The sequence below is a fragment of the Taeniopygia guttata genome, chromosome 18, assembly GCF_048771995.1.
Source record: "Taeniopygia guttata chromosome 18, bTaeGut7.mat, whole genome shotgun sequence".
Lineage (NCBI taxonomy): Eukaryota > Metazoa > Chordata > Aves > Passeriformes > Estrildidae > Taeniopygia > Taeniopygia guttata.
The window spans coordinates 4,206,333-4,222,700 of NC_133043.1; the positions used below are offsets into that span (position 1 = coordinate 4,206,333).

At 45.7% G+C, this 16,368-nt stretch overlaps 1 protein-coding gene across 2 annotated transcripts; it reads left to right on the top strand.

The window, feature by feature from the left end:
- Positions 1-105: 105 nt before the first annotated feature.
- Positions 106-14,443, top strand: CRLF3 (cytokine receptor like factor 3). Of its 2 annotated transcripts, none has more exons than XM_002194981.7 (8): positions 106-417; positions 2,808-3,015; positions 4,806-4,893; positions 5,354-5,531; positions 6,598-6,820; positions 7,410-7,542; positions 10,428-10,540; positions 11,407-14,443. In XM_002194981.7, the coding sequence occupies exons 1-8, from the start codon at positions 286-288 to the stop codon at positions 11,658-11,660; spliced, it is 1,329 nt and encodes a 442-aa protein (XP_002195017.2). In that variant the 5' UTR covers positions 106-285; the 3' UTR covers positions 11,661-14,443. The 2 variants fall into 2 exon arrangements, with proteins under 2 accessions (XP_002195017.2, XP_072793161.1); XM_072937060.1 differs by having other exon boundaries at positions 106-312.
- The last annotated feature ends 1,925 nt before the right edge of the window (positions 14,444-16,368 follow it).

The following is a 16,368-nucleotide window of genomic DNA, read 5'->3' on the forward strand; positions in this document are numbered from 1 at the left end:
CGCGTGGTCGCCCCGCCCCTTCTCCGCCGAGGCCACGCCCCCTTGTGCCCGCTCTCCCGCCTTCACCGGTTTTCGCGCCGCCGCCGTGACGTCACGCGGCTATGGCGTGCCCTACCCGCCGCTGACGTCACGCTTCGCTGACGTCACCGGCCGTCGGTCCGTGCCCCGGGACCGTCTCTCGCTCCCGCTCCCACCGCGCTTCCCGCCCCGCCCCGCGGGCGCGCGGCCCTTCCGGGGCCGAGGTCCGCCCGCCCCGCCGCCGCCTCGCTGCCGCCGCGGCTGCCCATGGAGGCCGCCGCCGCCGAGGCCGAGGTGCGGCTCCTCTTGCAGGAGGCTCGGGAGAGCATCGAGGCGGCGCGGAGCTACCGGCGGGAGCTGCAGCAGCGGCTGCGGGGGCTGCACCAGGCGCGGGAGCAGGTGGGGAAGCGGGACGGGACCGGGCTCTCCGGAGCTGCCCGGGAGGAGCGGCCGGAGCCCTGCCCGGTGCCCGGCACCAGGGACCCCGCGGGGTGGCGGCCCTGCCCGCTCCTCTCCCGGGGCGCGGGGTTTGTCTGTGGTTCCGTCCGCCGGGAGAGCGGGATGGGGCTCAGGTGTGGGGAGCCCCGCCGGGCGGGGGCGATGAGAGCCCCGGCACCGGCGTGCGGCCTCGGGGTGCCGCGTGGGAAATGGCAGATGTGCGCTGGGCCGGAGGAAAGGGCTGCGAGCCGAGGTCTCTTAATGAGCTGAGCTGCGTTTTCCGGGACCATAGGGAGCTTTCTCGGGCAAGAATCGGTATCTTAAAGGACTACGTTTTCCGAAGTGGCTGGGATGCTAAGGCTGATTCAGTAGGGTGTGTTATGCTCATCTGTACATCAGATACCTGCCTGGGGAGCTGCTCCCTGCTTTGGATGCTGTCCCCATGCACCGCAGAGCCCGGCTCACGTACTCGTGGGTCAGGCAGGAGGGCTGCCAGCATTCCAGGCTGGCTGGTTTGTCTGGAGCCAGGGCAGAACTCCCGCTGGGGCTGTGACCCACCCGCCGGGAGATGCAGGGGCAGATAGGCAGGGGTGGGCAGGGAGAGCCACAGTGCGGGACTGGCTCCTCTGCCCAGGCAGCCTCTCAGCATCTGGAGGTTTGCAGACTGAAGTAATGCATTGCTGTCTTTGATTCAGCTCTGCGAGGAGTAAATAAAAACCCAAACAAAGCCAAGCTTAGGGAGTGTTTCGTGGTGACCTGTTAGTTTTTCTGAGGCAAATCCCGTTAGTGCAGAAACCTGCTGTGAATCTGCTGGGTGAGTGTCCTGCTCCCAGAGCATGTGGATGATCACTGGACATTTAATTAGGCAGCATTGAAACCACAGGCTGCTTAAGAAAATGAATTGTTCATGGCTGTCTTTCATCCAAACCTTGTCATCTCAAAGTGTTGCTTGGCAGTTCCAAGGGCAGTGAGAGGCAGCCCATGTGCCTTTGTGCAGTGTGTAGTTAGCTCACCTTTCCCATTGCTCTTGGGGGCAATTCCCCTGCTGTGTGCATGTTTCTGTTTTCTCTCTTTCCATCTTCAGGACCACTTGCTGTTTTGTGCACATCCAAGAGTTCCCTGTGTTCCCAAAGTGCTGAGTGTGCTAGACAGGGATTTAGTGACAGTTTTATTATTTGAGGACTATTTGACTGATGTGATAGGACTGGATCACTCACGTTGCCTCCTTTTCCTTTGGACCAATGGACGTGATTTTCCGCAAACTTCACAGAGCTCTGTGTGTTCAGGGACTTGCATTTCCTCTTTTGCATGATGAGCAATATCTAATTCTGTGGCTGAGCTGCTGAATTTGTATCTGCCTGTAATGGAGGTAAAATGCTTGGAGAAGTGAGCGTTCTGTCTTCCTTTGTCCCACCCCTTCACAAAGCTAAATACTTCCTTTTTTTTCCTCAAGCATTGAACTTACAAGAAAAGGGAAACAGAGCTGTGTGGCAGCTGCAGAGCTTCATGAATATTTGTTGAAGAGGAAATTTATTTTACCTTACCAGAGAACTTCCTGTGTTGGTTATCTGTGCTTCTAAAGATTACGTGTAAGGCTGTCAGCGTGTTGCAGCGTTTCCTCATGTGCATGACTTAGAAAAGTCGTTCACAGGGAGATGGTTACTTCTGATTTTTGCATCTTTAGCCCAGGGATGTTCAAGTGTGTTTTCTTCCCTAAAATCCAGATTCAGCAAGTTTGCAGACATTTTAATGAGCACTTGTAGAACTTTCTGTGGTCGGGTTCTTCTGGAATCAAAACAGACTTGCTGTTCACCCTGTCCAGTCACCAAGGGTAGCTTTGAACAAAATTGAAAAGAAAGCAGTTTTATGAGGATTTAAAAAAATCCAGTGAAGTGATAGCACTTGGAAAAGTGCTCCTAGATAGTCTTCTAAAAGTGATAGATTTTTGTTTGCAAGGAGGATTACCAGAGGATGGCAGAGTGGTTTTTATGTAGGATTACAGCAGTGGGGTTTTTTTTTTTTTTGAGGGGCAGCAAGGAGGAGATCTACAGAGCATTTGGATTTTTCCAACAAGAAAAATTCCTTGATTGAAACACCTATAATCCAAGTTGTATTTTGCTTAGTTAATATGCTCTTCTCCTCATCCAGGCTGGTTTCTTTGCCTCCTTCCCTGCAGTACATGTACTAAAAATGATTTCACTAATTTGTTAACTGCCAGTGGTCATTTTTTAAAGCAGCCTCCACTTGCAGCTTTTCTCCAGCAAGTGTGGATGAGATGCTTCAGAAAAATAAAAGATGTGCACGGCCTTTGCCTTTATCCTGAATCCTTCTTTCCTGTTATCTGAATTCAGATCAAAGACAGTGCAACATTGACCAGAGATGTGCTTGAGCAGCATTTTAGTGATTTGAAAGGGACCCTGAAGAAGCTGCTGGATGAGCGACTGATGTCCCTGCTGCAGGAGGTGGATGTCATAGAGCAGGAGAGCATCAAGCCCCTGGATGAGTGCCAGAAGCTGATAGAGCACGGAGTCAGCACGGCCGATGATCTGCTCCGGGAAGGTGAGGCAGGACCTGCTGCTGAGTCTTAGTTCTGCCTTCCAGTCTGGGTCTGTCAAAAGTCTGGAATATTCCCATTATTATCATCAGTGTGTTTGGCTCATTATCTCAAACTAAGTGTTAAGAATTAGATAGATGTAGTGAAGAGCTGATCATTATTATCTCCTTCAAATCTGTATTTCAACGTTTTGCTCCAATCCTAGAATGTACATAAGTCAGTGTAGCCTCTCCTAGAGGGCAGAAAGTACCTATTTGAGAATTATTTCACTGCAGAGACATTCTCTACCTCTCCAGGCTAGACAAAAAAATATGTCAGGCTACTTTGAAATAAAATATATAAATAATAAAATATACCACTATAGCAAAGTGTCTATTTTGGTGAAGTAAATTATGTCTGTCTTGCTGAAATAGCAGCTGAAATAAACACATTGTCCTACTGAGTGTGACTATATTTGCTGTTGGTGGGGAACATGAGGAATCAAATGGCCACTGTATGGGAAAAATTTCTCTAAAAAGTCTGAAGATGAGGCAGACAAAAATGGACATGTGGAATATTCCTGTAAGGGCCAGACTATACCCTGCTGATGCTAAATACCTCGGCAGAAAGGAATGTCACTCTTGCCTGTTTTCCCCAGGCTGGGGAACCTACTGGGAGCATGTCTGAGCCATGAGTGTGTTGGCAGTTTCCTTGCATTGTTCTCATGTCTCAACTTTAACTTTCTTTCAGTATGAGCTCAGTTCTGGGAGCTGAAGCACATTGAGCTGTGTCCCAGGGGTGGGAAAGCTCCCAGTTCCTCCTCAGCCCTGAGCTTTGTGCTGCTTGGGAGCTCAGTGCCTCCTGTTCACAGGAGCAGTGACCTGTTTAAGGATTAATTTGTTGGGTTTTTTCTACCACCACAGCTCTGGGACAGCTAGTATTCACCTTGCTTTTATTTTAACTCTCAGGTTACTGAATCAGCATGGTGGCAGAAGTTTTTGGGTGAAATTCTGTGGGTTCTGATGAGACGCTGACTCGCTGCAGTTCCCATTCCCCTGGGTGCTCTGAGCAGGAGCATCACCCAGGGCTGTGGGCAGGGTGAGCATAGGCTGCAGCTGAGGCAGAGAGGAGTTAAGGCTCCGTGGTTATTAAATCTGCTGCCAATTATGACGTGTGCTTTCCTTCAGAGATTTGTAACATGTGTAATCCTCCACTTGGAAAAGGACTGAGCTTGCTGAAGTTGTAAATTACCCTAAAGTCAGCAAACAGGAGACTGGAGCATATGTCTCTGTAAGATCAAGTGTGGATTCTACTTAATATGGAAAGCTTAGGAAAATACTTGTATTTATCTCCACACTTTAATGCATGGATTAGATTATTTCCTTCATCTTGACAGTAGTACCATTTTGATTCTAGCAAACAGAGCGATTGACTTTATCTCTTGCTTTTAACTGCCTGCTTTTTTATGTTCTGATCAGTGAATGTGCTTTGATTTTTTCTTCATTTAAAGCTGGTGGAGAAGGGGATTAATAATCCTGATTTTTTGTCATCTGACCCCAGTTCTGCTCCTGAGACCTGAGGCAAATTATTACATCTGTTATGGGTGTGTCTACAGGTAGCTTTGAGAGCTTCAAAAGTTGCTAGATAGGTTTTATATTGTTGCCTGTAATTGTATTTTCTAGCTAAGACTAGCAAAAGTGCTGAGAGTGCTTCACATTTAATTGGTTGTTCCTGTCAGAACTGGTTATTCTTTGAAGCAAAGAATGCCTTCTGTGGATGTTGTCTCATTAGGAATATTTTTGCTGTTTGGTTGCAGGAGAGAGTGCAGTCGATGGAGATGTGGGACAACAGAATGAGAAACTTTGCAACTTTACAAAAAAAGCTTTACATATTCAGCTAGACAGGTAAGACACCAGCATTCTGAGGTGGTCTGAGGCAGTGACACATATGCCCTTCTTTGCAGGGGATTTTTCCTCTTTGGAAACAAAAGCTTTCTGCTCCATTGCCTCAAAAAACTCATTTGAGGTGCTGCTGTCCTGTTTGTTTCACAGATTTTCTTTGGGGCTGGCACTCACAGAATGGAGGGGGTTCTCACCCTCCATATATGCTGTGGAAATATAGGCTGTTTATTTGTGAAGGATGAAGCCACTCCCTGTGGAACAGCCTGTGTTTCAGAGTATTTGCTGACAAACAGTCTGGTTAGGGCTGAAACTCAATGTTTTCTGAGTCTTTTAAGTTCAGAGTGCACGTGCCAAATTTTGCAGCTGTTCTCTCTTTGCAAATCTGCACAGATTCAAGTGTATGGATGAAATATGAATTTGTAGAAGCTGGCCCCTCTCATTACAGCAAAATTTCCTTTCTCAGCTTACCAGAAGTGCCTTCCTTGGTTGACGTGCCTTGTTTATCTGCCCAGCTGGATGACTGCCTCCTTACTATACTGAAAAATCAAATATTCAGGCATGGAACTGTGGCATCCCGCCCACCTGTACAGCTGGAGGAATTTGTGGAAAAGCCTGGAGGTATTTTAGTCCGATGGTGTAAGGTAGGTGAAATATCCTGTGTGAAATTCCTTTAGACTTGAGTTTTTTCTAAAAAAACCCAAACAATCCACTTTCTGAATTCTGTACTGCCTTCCAGGGACTAGTCCACTCCAGTGTGGAGTTAAAAACTTGAGAAGAGGTTTCTATGGTAACGGTGTCATTTAGAGATAAGGTACTCCAGTGATGGTGTGTGGCTGGTGCTGGGGTTTGTGTCTGCCTGCAGTGACACTTGCTGTAGCAGACCCAGGAGGAGGCTGGGCCTGCTCTGTTACGCTTTTACCCCTAAACACCTTTGTGCTCCTAGGGAGATGCAGTGGGTAGAAAAAGAAAACATTATTATATTAGCTAGTCCAGTAGACTTTCTCTTCAACACACAGAAACTATTTTTGTGTAAACCACTGCTGTGGTCTGATGTGGTTTAGTTGTTGTTGGACAGCTCTGTGCTCCTTGGCAGCATCAAACAGACCTTTGTTGTTCCAGCAACAGCCGGTCATTGTTGGCCACCCTTCAGTTGTAAAGGATGTGGACTCAGGGTATTAAACCACAGGCACTGCTGTCAGGTGGGGTCTGATTTTGTCTGATGTACAAGAGTTACCTGAATTTGGTTGTGCCTGGGGGATAATGGAGGGGTTTTTTTGAGGGGCTGTGTGTGTAAGTATCTTTTGACTCAGAGATATCAAAGAACTGGAAATCATTCCCTGGAACAGTTTATGAAGGACAGCACTCATTTTCCCTTGCTGTTAAAAACTGGCTCAGAATTTCTTCTGCAAAGTTGTTTTTAGCTTTTGGCTGAAGGATCTTTTTATATCTCTACTAGAATGAAAAGCCATCTGTTAAATATTTCTTCTTCTGTAGATATTTTCTAACTGTTATGCAATAATTCTGATACATCTGTTGGTTCAGACACTGGTGTTGGTTCAGACACTGATGTTACTTTCTACAAGGCACATTTTGTGCTCTGAAATACCTTGTGAGTCTGATCACCTGCAGCGCTGTGCTGGCATGTGCCCTCCAGAGGGGAAAGGAGAAGCAGAGGGGTCCCTTCTGACGCAGGGAATGTTTCTGCAGGTGGATGAAGATTTCGTACCCCAGGACTACCGGCTGCAGTACCGCAAGAGCGCTGCCAGCCCCTTTGAGGATGTGTACGTGGGCTCGGAGTCGGAGTTCATGGTGCTGCACATCGACCCGCACGTGGATTACCAGTTCCGGGTGTGCGCGCGCGGGGACGGGCGGCAGGAGTGGAGCCCCTGGAGCGTGCCCCAGATCGGCCGCACCACGCTGGTCCCCCACGGTACTGCTCAGCCCTGGCTCCCCAGGGGATGGAGCTGGCCCTGCTGTGAGGGTCTGTGTGACATGGGAGGAGCTCTCTGTCCTGCAATGCATTCTTGGCTTCTCTGGCTGAGGGACACTCAGTGAACCTTTCACAGGTGGCTCACTGCTTCCTTAGCCTTGGTAAGCACGTGAGCCAGAAAAAAAGCATTATTTTTTCTTCTCCCTCACCACAACAATAAGGATTTTTCATGACCTACAGCTCATAACAAGCTCTTAACGTGGAGAGAGGAAAACTTAAATTTTCTCTTCACTTACAGTTTCTAAGCACAGTGAGTGAAGGCTTTCCTTTTCTTACAATAAGACTTGGCAGGGATTACAGCAAAGAGTAAACTCCTGGTGAACTCTGAGCTAGAAATACTTCTTGTAATTGCAATTTATTTGAAAAATAAATATCTCCATAAGAAGAAGGCAAAAACAGACCCTGTTTTTAACATAGCTTAAGCTGCATGAGGTGGACTAAGTAGGCGTTGGGACTGGCTTGATTTTGCACAGACAGGACCAAACTGAGGTTCATGATTTTCTTGCTTTTTTGTTTGTTTTCTTTGAAGAATGGACAACTGGTCTGGAGGGTTACAGCTTGAGCAGCCGAAGAAACATCGCACTTCGGAATGATTCTCAGTCGTGTGGTGTGCTCTACTCCAAAGCTCCTACTTATTTCTGTGGGCAAACATTAACATTCAGGCAAGTCCTTTTTGGGTGGCTGGTGCATCCCCTGTGAGCTGTCACGTCTGAGTTGTGTGTAAACCTGAGGCATGTTTCAGTTGTAAATCAGCTCGGCTCCAGTCAGGGTAGTGCCTCTATGTGACATCTGACCTTCCTTTAGTTCTGCTTCCTGGCTTTGTAGGAAAACACCTGATGTTTTTGTAGGACCTGCACTTATATAAAAGTGAGTGAACTCCTGAGGGATGGTAAAATACAGCTCATGCTGAGCAGATTGGTGGAATGTTGAACTTCCTGATGTTTTGTAGCAGCTGTTACTGGCTGAAGTCAGTGGAGCTTTGCCTCTAGTTCCTTTTAACCCTGGGTCACGGGTGCTTTCCTTCCCTGACTGTTCACTGGCTCTGAAGACTTTGGACATGAAAACACTGATGTGCTGTTGGGATGACAATCTGGCAACAATGCCTGTAACATGTGAGATAATTAGTGCTGGTCAGACTACTGCTTGAAACTGGCATTAGAAGATCCAGAGTGGAGAAGGGATTTTTCAAGCTTTCCATTTGACACAGAACATGATTAAAAACCTTGGCAGCTTTCCTGCCTGTCATCCTATCCCTGAGATGATGCTGTTTAACAGGGTATGAGGAATGTCCTTGTGGATATGTCTGTTGTGATTACAGACTTCAGAGACTCTGAAGCTTTGTTTAATCTGTTCCCTGGTTCAATAAAACTACTTGCTGTACAGCAGGCAGCCCCCACAGGCAATTGAAAAGGGCTCTTTATATTCTCATGACTTATTCCATGGTGTTTCATTTATCCCCTCCTGATCATGGATTATGTTAACTTTAGATGGTTGTAGTGTGAGGATGTATTCAGTTGCTCTGTCTGAGATGGATAAAAAGATCTAAAGCTTTCATTTGAAATCTGTTGCTAGATTTAACTTCTCTTGGCTCAGCAATGCCTGGGAAATTAAAGGCAGAACCTTGAGGTTTCCCTTGGTTCTCTCTCAGTTCAGTGCTTTTTATAATTTTTTATTTGTAGTCTATGAAAATGTTTTGCTTCACATTTTGGTTATGGACTTCTCCAAGAGGAGATTGTTTCAGGATGGCAGAACTTGAACAAGCACGTGTCCACAGGAACTATCGTGACACAAATCTTGAGATTGAAGACAACCTCAGAAATTTGTTTTGATCCTCTTCCAGGGTCCAAGAGTAGCTTCTTGTTTGGAAGTGTGAGAGATTTTCTTGGGCTGGGAGATGCAGTACTTGGTGCTTGACTTCCTCCAGCTGTTGGAACATGAGTTATTATTCTCCAGCAGCTCTGTGTTCTCTGTCTTCAGGCACAGGCACAGCTTGTCAGTGAGCAGTGAAGTTGTGATAAACACAGTGCTTTGTATCTACACTTTAAAGATAAACTCTGGCCGTTGTGCTGAGGTGAAGCATTTGGCCAAGCTGTAGGAAAATACCACTGCTTTAGGTCAAGTCTCCTCCTGTTGCCTTGCAGCCTCCAGGGAGCTGCCCTTAGGGAAGGGAACATCTCTCCATCTCTCTAAAGCTCTGTTTGCTGTGGGGAGCCACGGTCCTTGTGGCCTGGCACACAGTGATTTGGGCTCACCCAGCAGATGCCCTGTGGTTTTCACACTTTGTCAGGAGCGCAGCACAACTCTGCTGACAGCTGAGGCTGAGGCAGCGCCTGTGGTGCCCCATGGATGGAGCTCTGTGCTCTGAGGCTGATGGAAACTGCTGGGGTTCACCAGGTTCAGTGTCTGGGCTGCAGTGGCAGAGACAAGGTTTTGTTGTGCAGCAGTTTAGTTGTGCACCAAAATCAATTTGAAATCTCCTTCAGAGTTGCTTTACTGTGCAAGGCCATTGCTCTTTTAGTGGCATTCCCAGGGGACTGAAAAATTTATTAGAGTGCAAAAGTAAAACATGGTTCCAATTTTATCTTTGCCTCTAAAAAGTTAACCCATTGTGTGCCAGTCCACTGCCCCCTTTAATTGCTGTTTCTTGAAAGTTTTGCTGAAGTTTTCCTTTGTTTGCCAACAGCCACAGATCAGTCTGTTCTTTCTCTCAAGCTGCAATGAAAATAACAACTGCTTTACTTTCTAGAAAAGACCATCTGAATTTCCTGAGTCACTCAGGCTCTCTGTAAAGTAGGATTTAGCACCTTTGAGAGGTGGCAGTACATGAGAAAGGATTCAAGTCCAGAACAGCCCTTCAGTATCTGAACTGTGCAGCCTCACTCCTCTGCTGGGGCCCAGAGGGAACTGAGTCCCTGGCCATTTGCACAATTTGTTTGCATTTTCTTCAGAGGTTCTTTCCCCAGGCTAAAACTCTAAATACAGCTGAGCAGAGGCCAGACATGTAAATGCTCTTCTAGGCATTGCTTGGTTTGCACCAGGCTGATTTATTACAAAAGCCCAAACCAAATACACCCCCAAAGCAACACCCCATCCTCATTCTATTACAGCAGGCTATGCCAGGGTCCAAAAAACCTCTTTTAGTCATATTTATTAAATCCCTGCTGAAGCTACAGCTGTCTTGCCATAATCCTTGATGCTGACCAGTAGTGTGGCATAGCTGATGGTCCAGCTGAGCATATTGTATGCTTCAGACACCTGGAAGTCACTTCTAAGCTGTGACAGTGGAGAGTTGTATTAAATAGCACTAGAAGTTTGCAGGGTTTGCTTCATATTTTGTACAGATTAATTGAGTATTGCTCCGTGGCGCTCTTGGGAAAGCTGGTAGGAATTTTGTCATTCACCAGGGATCTCCCCAAAAGTTTGGATGAATTTGTTGAGAGCCCTGGAGCACAGTACAGGGGTCTGAGGGGTCTGGAGTGACTGTCTGGATTTCATGGTATGTTTTGATTTAAAGCTTCAGGTTTTGACTTAACATTTTGTTTGTTAGGATTGAGACCGTGGGGCAGCCAGACCGCCGGGACAGCCTGGGCGTGTGCGTGGAGCAGCGGAACGGCGACGACTCCCTGCAGCGGGACCAGGCTGTGTGCATCAGCACCAACGGTGAGTCTGAACCACAGAGTTCACAGAATCACCAGGTTGGAAGAGACCTTAAAGATCATTGAGTCCAACCAGCCCCAACACCTCAACTAAACCCTGGCACCCAATGCCACATTTATTTTTGTTTTAAACACATCCAGGGATGGTGACTCCACCACCTCCCTGGGCAGCCATTCCAAAACTTTATCACCCTTTCTGTAAAAAACTTTCCTAATATCCAACCTCAATTTCCCTTGATGCAGCTTAAGGCTGTATCCTCTGGTTCTGTCATTGCTGCTTGGTGAAAGAGACCAACCCCACCTGGCCACAGCCACCTTTCAGGGAGTTGTAGAGAGTGATAAGGTCACCCCTGAGTCTCTTTTCTCCAGGCTGAATACCCCCAGCTCCCACAGTTGTTCCTCACAGGGTTTGTGTCCCCAGCCCCTCTCCAGCCTTGTTGCCTCCTCTGGATGGGCTCAAGGGCCTCAATGTCCTTCCCAAACTGAGGGGCCAGAACTGGAGACAGCACTCAAGGTGTGCCCTCACCAGTGCCGAGTATATGGGAAGGATGACCTCCCTGCTCCTGCTGGCCACACTGTTCTGATACAGGCAGGAATTTTCCTTCCCAAAACCCACAGCCCCTGGCTCTTTAGATCCCTGCATTACATATGAGCAACTTTCATGTATGTGCTGCTCGTGCAGTTAAAAATCCTTGGTGAGATCACAGATCTCCTGTTCCTGCCCACAGTTATTGCAACCTGTTCCATGTGACAAGACAAGTGTAGCAGGGTTACTTCCCTATTTGCCTGCAAAAAAATAGAGATATGTGGTCTTACCCGTTAGTATGTACAGAAAATGAGAAATATTGTTAGATCTGCTGACTGTTTCAGGGGCAGTATTTGTAAATGGAAAAGAGATGACAAACCAGTTGCCTGCTGTTACTTCTGGCTCGACTGTGACATTTGACATGGAAGTTGTGCAGTTGGGACCCTGCAGCAACGAGGGAGGAAACTTCAAGCTTCGAGTAACCATCAGCTCTAACAACAGAGAAGTGGTCTTTGACTGGGTACTTGATCAGTGCTGTGGCTCTTTGTATTTTGGATGTTCATTTTCATACCCAGGCTGGAAGGTTTTGGTCTTTTAGCAGTGAGTAAAGGGAATTTTTTCTTCTTGCTGTAAGGTGTAATGTTAAAAGCTGAATTTCCAGCTGTTTGACAACAATCTGGTAAAAAACCCCTGTCTTTATAGTACTTGAACTCCACTATATTGTACTTCGTACTGGATTCATTTAAACAATAATTGTGAAAAATTGGATTTGTTACTCTGGAAAAAGCTAGAAACAAGCATTTGTGTAGGCAAATTAATTTAAGCAGTCCATCAGACCTTTCCCTTTTTTCCTCTAGACTTGATTTTTGTCAGTATTTCATTGTACTCGTCTCAGGGTACGCACGTTGTGTAGAATTAACTTTGCTTAAAGCTGCTGCTCTGTGAAATAAGTGTTTTAGGGGTGGTAATGGACCAAAGTTGTATTTATACCACTCAGAGCACAGTATTTAGAGCAGTGAGGTCCTGCTATGCATCCTCATGCACGATGCTGCCTTAGGAGTCTGCGTGGGCAGCGGCCCCGCCGCAGCAGCCGCTCACCCCCGCACGGTACTGTTCATCCCTGCAGCAGGGAGGTCTGAGCCAGCTGGGGCTCAGAGCGAGCCAGCCTGTTACTGTCTCACTTAAGTGCCTTATTTCCATACTTCTTGAGCTGTTTTCTGTTTGTAGTAGCTGCATGGTAATGCTTATGTTGATTTTGCACGGCTGCTTCAAGACGGCCAACAGCCAGAGCAGGATGTGATCCTGAGCCTCTCTGAATGTCTTCCCTGGTTACAGTTCACACATAGCCTCTGTCAGAGCAAGTCTCAGTGATTTGGTACCTGAGCTCACCCTGTGGATTGGCAGCTGTGATTCCTCAGAGCCCTCCTAACAGTCAGAGACAACCTTCTCTTACTGTCTGACAACACAAGTGCTGTTGTGATGTGCAGGATTCCCGGCAATCCCAAATTCTGCCTGGGGACACTGGGCAGTCAGTGCAGGGTATGGCCCAAGCACTGCAGGCAGACTGCAGCTGCTGCTGGAGCTCCACCTGAGTGAGGAGATGGGCTTTGGGTGGGCTTCAGGCAGGCCCTGCCTGCACAGATTTAACCTGGGACAGTCAGAATTGAAGAGATGGTGGTAATTAAGCTGTCTCCTCCATAGAGTAGGATGGAATAAGTAATAGTGTGAATTAAATGACTTGGAATTCAGAAGTTATGTAAAGTTACACATTTTTCCTCTAAGGAGCAACTAAGATGGATAGGCTCAGTCTCAAAGAGAGCCTATTCCTGGTCAAAAGATTCCAATGCTACTGGATTTAAGGACTATTTAAAAGTAACACTCACTGACAGGCTTCTTACCTCAAATTCAATTAAAATTAAATCTATTTTATCATGTTAGAGTAGCACTATTTTTATAAAGCCTAGACAATCATACTGCCTTTCTTTCAGTGGCAATGTGCTAAGATTAGCCCCCTATGTTACCATAATAAGCTTAAAGTATAAAAGTTTATTTTACAATTAATTAACATTGCCCATACTCACACTATCAGTTCAAAAAGATCAGCCATCCTGCCTGAATTTTTCTCCAAGCAGCTGTAGCAGGGGTACAAGAATTTCAGACAAGGAGAAAGGCTGTTGGTATTTATACTTACAGGAGAAAAAAAAGTGTGTGGGTTTAGATGAGTGCAAAGGACCTATACAAGGCAGAGTTAGGTTAGAATTGGCTGGAAGACATTAAGTGAGGAAGACTGAGCTGCTGCAGGTCAGATCATCCACTGTTAGCAACAAAAGGCCTGCAGTACTCTTCGCTTTCAAGCTTCACTAGTCCAGTGTTAGGGGTAAAAAGAATAGTGGCATATCCTGTGCTTTCAATGTTACTTCAGTTCTCCTGTGAAGAATGTTTTCAGTACTTCTACAAAAAGGTTCTGTAGATGAAAGTGTCAGTCCTGTTCAGAGGGTCAGGCAGGCACTCCAGACAGCAGCTGACTTAAATCTTGCTCCATGTAGTAGTGCTGGCAGTTCTACTTACACACTTCAGGTATCAGGTACTAGTTGTAACTTAGTACTTCTACCATATAGAAACTAAAATTGTGAATATCCACACTTCTGAGGTACCAACAGGTCAGGTACCTTTTCATCTGCTTTTAGAGGGGCTGGTCAGACTGTAGATTCTGCAGGATTATTTACTTACATATTAGAAAATAAAGCTTAAACCTTGAATTCAGGTACTTCCAGAGGTGGCAATGCCGTGTCAGGTTGTTCAGAATATACATAAAAGCAGCTGAAGATGACTGTGAAGGGCCATGAGAGGCCCCTGCTGCTGCCCTGGAGAGCTGGGAGGGCAAGAGAAGATTTTCTGCCTTCAGGCTTTAGCTATGTATTGAACAAGGGCAGTTTGCCAATGCTTCTTTTGTTGTTATTTGTGGTGGTTTTGTTTTTTTTTTTATTTGAACTTGGCACAAGCCTCGCTGTCCAAATTGCAAATGAGGTACTTTCAGCCACCTCTTGGTGCTGCACCTTGTGAACAGAGGGGGAGTGAAGAGTCTCAGGGCAAGAGAGCCGAGCACTAAAGGAACAAAGGACGCAAAGAAGCGGAAGAGGCTTGAACTAAAAGGTGTAAACTCTGTTCTTCCGCAGCAGAGGTCAGCTGGATGGAAAACTTGACACTTCCTTTACAATTTGCACCTCTAGCTCTTGGAGCCCTGCAAGCAACAGAGTGTTAATGGCTTATGAAACCCAATCCTGAAAGTTGTTTTCCTAAGCTAGTACGTAATTTACCTCAACTAAGACTTATGTGTCAAGAGAAATTTGAAATTTTTTAAATAAAAGTTTTATCCCTCAACTGTGTATGGTCTAGAAAATTATTTATTGAGGCATAAAGCTGAGCACCACAGCATTCTAACACGGTAAGAAAATGTTTTCTAGAGCATTGCAGCCATCTTTAAGAACTCGTCCCCATTTATTTTTCCCATTTATTTAATCTTCTGTCCCTCAGAAGTCCCAAACAATTTATTTCCAGGTTTCCCACCTGTGCACTTACCTTTATGTCCAAATTTTAACTGACATCTCTTAAATATTTTCCCCTTCTTTTAATAAAATTTCTTACAGCATCTATGAACTACTTCCTTCAATATTCCATCCCAGCTGATTTGTCTCGTCTTCATTTTACTCTTCCCATCTTTTACTGGTGCATTTCATGGTGCAGCTCTTACACATCTCTAGTTTTTGGCCAGCAGCAGAGGTATTTAATCACCTTCAAATGAAGTCCCTGTTGGACTAACACACAGCTTTACTTCATTCCCTTAGTTCTGCTTTACCTGGAGCCTGTTCCAGTTCTTTGGTCTCTTTTAAAGGAAAAACAGCTTGTGAAACCAGTAAGTGAAGTTGCTGACTTGGCAGCTTTCTCTCATAAATACTCCATTCACATGAGCTTTCTTCATTACAAGATGCCAAGTGTTTCTCCTCCAGAGCTGCAGTTTCACTCTCCAATTGAACAGCCTAAAAGCTGCAGGTCAGAGTCAGGGAAAGACTTACCTACTCCAAAGCCTTTGTTTTCTTGGATGTGAAACCCCAGTCAGATTTGTAACAGGGAATGCCTCCACTCGCCTATGATGGCACCAGACTTCTGTGAATTAAGAAATACTTAACTTGGAACAACACTGTTAAAATTGCCCTCACAGAAAGCCTCCTGTATTCCCAGAGGTAAAACCAGATTTCTGGTTTGGGGGATTGAATGGTTTAGGAGTTTTGGTGATTAGATAAATAATCTGAACAGTTCAAATCATGGGCAACTGCTTCATTCCAGGCAGGGAATCTTTACCCCAGCCCTCAAAACTCAAGGGTTACATTCAAGACACACTCCAAGCAATGTACACTGACAGTTAACAATTAATTTACCACTTTTGAATATAGTATTTAATGCACTGAATTAAATATTCAAATCATATTAGGTTCCAGGTTGGGGTTCACAAACCTGTTGTGATCACCAAGTACCAAACATCATTAAAACCTGCCGTGAGCACACTGAAAGGCCAGGTCAGGAGAACCCAGACAATGTTAGAGACAAGAACACAATGCCCAACAGCAGCCTGAGGTCCAGTTTGCAGAGCCCAGCTGGCACAACCTGCATTTCAGGATCCGAATCCTAACATGGAAAAAGGCTTCCAGTGTCTGCCATTCCAGTCACTACCTAGCCAAGCAATCCAATTCCTGACTTGTTCCACAGTACCTGGAGCATCCATCCTCTGCAGGCCCAGAGAAACGGGATTTAAACTGACACTTATCTAAACTTTATTCCATATAAGCCAAATACTTTGTAAAATTTCTGAAAAATTAACCACTTGCATGTTAAAACCATACAAATCTTAGTTCTGTAACTGACAACACATGCGATGTCTTATTTGTACTTCTGTAAATTACAGTTCTGCACACAGTAAAGCACAACTTAAACTCATCTCAGGTATTCAAGTCCTACCCAAGAAAGGAGAATGAAAGTTATTATAATCTGGCTAAAACCCTGGAAATTTATGGAGATGCCTTAAACAGAACTGTAACAAGCTGGCAGAGGAGAACATATCTGAATTTTAAGCCATGCAGAAGAGAGTTTATAGAGGTGCTTGCCTGAGGTGTCCGCACGTGGAAGGACTGGACACCCATCATGGCAGATTTTGTATTACTGAACTTCATGTACAAAAGCTGATTTCAAATAAAACATTTAATGAAAAACAATGGTTCATTTAAACAGCTGAACTGGTTCAGGGTGTTTTT

Excerpts from the sequence above, each read along its gene's own strand:
- CRLF3 (XM_002194981.7), top strand. The coding sequence starts at position 286 with ATGGAGGCCGCCGCCGCCGAGGCCGAGGTGCGGCTCCTCTTGCAGGAG. Across the intron at positions 3,016-4,805 it reads CGATGATCTGCTCCGGGAAG|GAGAGAGTGCAGTCGATGGA; the intron begins GTGAGGCAGGAC and ends GTTTGGTTGCAG. Across the intron at positions 5,532-6,597 it reads TTTTAGTCCGATGGTGTAAG|GTGGATGAAGATTTCGTACC; the intron begins GTAGGTGAAATA and ends ATGTTTCTGCAG.